Raw genomic sequence first — 4,969 nt, forward strand, 5'->3', positions numbered from 1 at the left:
GCTGAAAGTTGGAGAGAAATCGATCAACACTGAAGGCAAATGAAGTCCTGTCTCTTGGAATGCGAGCATATACCCTGCTAGGCGGAGGGCACAATTCCCTCTTTTAAAAGGAATATCCTCTAGTGGTCCCAAGAACTGAAATAAAAGTACACTGAATTCAATTGGGTGAAACCAGAAAAAAATTTACATGCTATCTGCATTTGCTCCCACTGCATCATGACTCATTGACTCAAGCTCTGAAGGCCGATTGCTTGACAAGGATCTTGCGTTTTATTTTGTGATTCTTCCAAAATGAACTTGATACAAAGTCAGTATAAAAAAAATGACATTCGACTGAACACCAGAATAATTCTAGAGTCTGCTGTCCTCCCGTGCAAAGGATGGATGTGGGGGAAGAGGAGGTGGGAATACATTCCTTCACTCGGACCTTTCGTCCCCACTCTGCTGTAGAGGACACACGACATGCCCCCTTCCCCCTCCCGGGAGGCTGTGGGTCTCCACCTGCACCTCTTCAGGGAAGGTAATTGGAGAGAGGGTCTATGCACCGTTTGTTGAATGCAGATGTGCAAGACGTCGAGGAGGTTGCTGATGTTAGGTGCCTACACGTTGGCATAGTGAACCATCAACTCATACTGAGCAAACGATGCCGGGCCCCACGTCATCTTCACGATCTTTGTTCTGCTTGAGCTCAATTCACCATAAGGTATGTGGTGGCCCAAGGGACTGTGCCGTTCTTTAACTGCGAACCAAAAGGTTGGCGGTTCAAATCCACCCAGTGACTCCATGTTAAACCCACTGGGACAGTTAAACTCTGCCCAATGGGCTCGGAGGTAGTCAGACTCTACATGCGGGCAAACAAGAGCATCATCCAAGATGAACTGCTGGCACTTCCAACTCAACTGCCCTGTGGTCGTGGTGCAGCGGCCCTGGGCACATTCTCTACGTGTGATCACCTTTACGCAGCCAAAGTCTCACGCACGGCTACTACCTCTCACCCTATCTTCCAAAAGATATTTCCTGAGAAAGATGCCTCCATAAGGAACTTCCAGCCTTGAAGGGACCTACGGCAACAACTAAGAGCATCATGGGTAGGTAGGTGGCATGTCTTTCAGAAATGGAAACAGCTGTGGGATAGCTGGGCTGTAGGCAGCTGTCACTCCATCCTCCTTGCTTCTCCCCCAGCACATGTCGGGGAGCTGTGGGCTACCCATTCCAGACTGGTGTTCACTTTGTCATGTCCAGGTGTATGACAGATGCCCAAAGCCAATTTGGATTTTAAAAACCATACAGACACACCGTTGTGTACCCAAGATGCATAGGCAGCAGGCGTGTACACACACACACAGAGCCCTCCCAGCGTCCTCCTAATAAAGCAAGGTCTGTGCATTTCCCTGACACCTGGCAGAAGCATGCATTTCTCAAGGTTTGTTGTGGAGCCAAGAGACCAAGGCCGTCGCCCTGAGAGGTGACTGCAGAATTCTGGGACGGCTGCTTCCCCAGGTAGCGTCTGTCTCTCAAAGCCAGAGAGGAGGCTACTAAAAACAGTTGTTCTTCCAGACACAGGTCATTCTAGACCCCAAGTCTAGCTCCATCCTTCTCCTCTAAGCCTGACAGCCGTTACGGTTTTACTTTCTCCCCCATCTGTCCTCTCCTGAAAGTACTATCAAAGTCAGGGGTGGACACAGCCAAGAGGGTTTGCTCAAGGGGGGCGAGAGCACAGAGACTGGACATCAGCCGTTACCAGGGCAGCAGGCAATGCTTGGTTTCTCGTGGCAGGGTGGCTTGGTACGAAAGCTTCGAGTGATCTTATTGTCCATGGAGACTAAGGCGGCACCAAGCTGCACCAGCCGGTGAAAGGTCACAGTGTTGGTCTCCCCTGGTTGGTGTGGGACAGTGTATGAGGGGGCGGGGCAGGTGGGTGAGGCTGGAAAGGCTGGGATTCCTGTACCCTGGTGGGCATTTCTATACCTTCTCACATAGAGGGCCTGACCTGTGAAACCGGCCCAAGTGCTCAAAGGATGAACCAGGTCCTGATCAACCCTGAAAGAAGGGCCCTTCTTGTGAGAGCTTCCAGCAGATGGTCAGTGTGGGGTGAGGGGGGTGGGTCGGGGATGGAGTAAACACAGGAGTCAATCAGAGCCAGAGGCTAAGAAACAGGGATGGGTGGCTTCCTCTTTGGGAAAATCCAATCCAATCACTTGATCGATGTAAAGTGAGTGTCCATACTCCTTGTCGCTGTAACCTTTCCCTGAAGGACCTAAGGCAACTGAGAACACAGACAGCAAGGCATTTTCTGAGCTGTCCGGCTCCACAAGGGGGCTGTGGGAGCAGAACATTTGCACACAGACATAAGTGGACATGGAACGCCTGGTTTCTTGAATGAGCCAAGCCCCTTGGGTGCCCTGGAAGCGATGGGAGAACGTGGCCAGAGAAAGGCAGGGACTAGTTGTAAGGCAAGGTTCCCAAAAATGCGCCACCAGCTCCAGTTTGGTGAACAGCTGCAGAGAAACTCCGGGGAAGGGTGTCTTGAGAAGTCCCACCGACAGGAGTGAGATGTCGTCACCACACACCCCCCCCCACCCTCCTTCTGGATAAAGTGCAGATGGCCAAAGGGGACTACTGGTCTATCACCTGCCAGTTTCAGTCAGCAATGAGGAATCACACAGAAAGACACCCCTCTGGTACACACACACACACACACACACACACACACACACACACCTATATATACTTTTTTTTTTTCTTTATAAAGCCACAAATATCGAACTTCCTAAACCGATGTCTCGGACTGTAGGCGAAGCACGAATCTGTGAGACTTGGGGTCTATGAATTCTTCTGAGAGGACGATGAAGGGTATCTTCTTCACACTGACGACGAGGCTGAAGTCCAGGCACTTCAGGACAAAAACGATTCCGTCCTTCAACCCGTGAGTCACTGCCTCGTCACTGACGAGTCTCCACTGAGTCGAGAGCCACCGGTCCTTGTCATACTGCAGGGTGGGGCCGGCGCTGAGGTAACGCTCTAGGAAGGCCTGCAAACAGAGCAGAGAGGCGGTGAAGGAAGCGCCCAGCTCTGGGGAGTGCTGCCTCCCACTCTGCCAGGGGCCAGCCATCTGTATGCCCCTCAGCCAGAAGATGACTAGGGTCAAGCCCAGGCCTCACAGAGGAGTTGGTGTTGGGGAGGGTGCGGGGGCTGGTAGCCAGAGGGAGCGAAGGGCGGGAGGGCTGGGGTCCGAGTCTGCCTAGCAGCCGTCACGGACCCACCCACCCACTGCAGTGCCCTCAGGTCAGGTGGGAGCCGGTCACTGCTTTCAATGCTTGTAGGTCAGCATGCAGTAAGGGGACGACGGCAGCCCCCAACTCACTGGGATCCTGTGAGGAGGAAACAAGCTCACTCCTCTACAGCACACTCATCTACACTGGGATCACGGTGAGCAGACGATCAGCATGAGGGATGGTTCTTACAGGCTGAAATGAGAGCACTGGAGGCAAGTCCCAGGGGAGAGCAGGCCCAGGGCTGACCTGCCTCTCACAGCACCGAGCGCCTTGGTGGACCCAGTTTTCCCTGCGCTGATCTTCCTGCTCCAAACCAAAGACACGTGCTCCCACAGAATCCATTCCGACTCATCGCTGCGGCCCTCCAGGACTGAGCAGGACTTCCCCCGGGGGTTTTCAAGACTGTGGCTTGTGGGAGTAGAAAGCCTCCCTTTTTTCTTATGGCTGGTTGTTTTCAACTAGCAACCTTGTGATTAACAGCCCTACGCGTAACCACTACACCACCAGAGCTCTTGCCGTTCCTTACCATTCGATCTTCCCCCAAGCCGCCTCCTTGAACCTCTCACAGACATTAGGATGCCCTTGTCTAAGTGTCTTTGACCACTGGGCATGATGCTAGTGGGGGTTTACTTCTGACCATTCAGGGCCTGAGACCAGTCTTCATGCTTGCAGAGGGCAGGAGCTGGGCTGTTACAATATTTACTGGACTCTTCTGTGTGTGCTGCGTAGAGGAGGGTCAACGGCATGTGCATTACAGCAGTAACTATGCTGATTTAATGTAGGAACGGGGAAGAGCAGAGCACTGACACAGACAGGGAGGCGCGGACACGGCAGTCCTGCCCTAGGCACAGGTCAGGGGTAGTTTGTAAGTGGTGACCCCTTTTCAGCCGCGCCTCACTGCTCCTTGTGTTTGTGTTATTTCTGGTCTCTGGGAAGAAGGCTGCATCTTTAGTACAAAACACGTCGACTGCAAATGAAGCTTTGATGAATCCGTAAGAAAAAGAACTCAAAATGTAAAGAAATAAAAGCAGGTTATCTACAGATAAATAATTAGTGCAGATAAAAAAAGAAAAAGATGCTCCACTAAATGACAAGGACATGTAGTTTAAGACTATAAAAACACCTGCATCTTCCTCCAACCAAATAGTCCATGGGTGAGCAGAATGCTAACACCAAGCGCCTTCGAAGGGTGTTGGGACACGAAGAGCCTCATCCGTAGAGGGGCATGTCACCTTCCTGCACACGCAGGCATACAGGGGTGCTTTAAAAAGTTCATGGGGAAATGAAATGCCGCAAGAGCATGGGACTTTCCCCACAAGCGTGATGAAGATCCCATGTAGTCTGCTCCCGTGCAAACCGTGTCTTCCTATTTTGCGTTCCGCTGCTTTTCAACTCAGTAGTCCAAAAAACGTTTTTCACATTTCAACAGTTAGCACTGTCATTGAGCTGATTCTGACCCACAACAACTCTAAAGAGCTGATGTGGGTCTCACACCGTGATCCGGCCGGGTAGATGCTCTCACCGCATCCAGTTTACAGATGAGGTGACAGGTGCAGAGCAACCTGTTCCAAGCCACCACCCACGTCCGCGGGGGAGCCAAGGTTATATATCCACCTTTGTATACAGAGAGGTGTGTGTAACACCCTTACTCTATTTTGCCTCCGTGACTCCACCCCTCTATTAATAACCCAGCT

At 51.8% G+C, this 4,969-nt stretch overlaps 1 protein-coding gene across 1 annotated transcript in view; it reads right to left on the reverse strand.

Moving 5' to 3' along the window:
• Nucleotides 1-249: 249 nt before the first annotated feature.
• The window catches only part of VANGL1 (VANGL planar cell polarity protein 1), a 60,446-nt gene continuing 55,726 nt past the window's right edge, over nucleotides 250-4,969 (reverse strand). Inside the window, exon 8 of the mRNA XM_013007782.3 lies at nucleotides 250-3,031. Within this exon, the coding sequence (XP_012863236.1) occupies nucleotides 2,771-3,031 (261 nt within the window). The 3' untranslated portion in view covers nucleotides 250-2,770. The remainder of the gene's footprint in view (nucleotides 3,032-4,969) is intronic.

Source organism: Echinops telfairi, unplaced genomic scaffold (genome assembly GCF_000313985.2).
Source record: "Echinops telfairi isolate 266 unplaced genomic scaffold, ASM31398v2 ScPeMD7_7466;HRSCAF=8504, whole genome shotgun sequence".
Classification (NCBI taxonomy): Eukaryota; Metazoa; Chordata; class Mammalia; order Afrosoricida; family Tenrecidae; genus Echinops; species Echinops telfairi.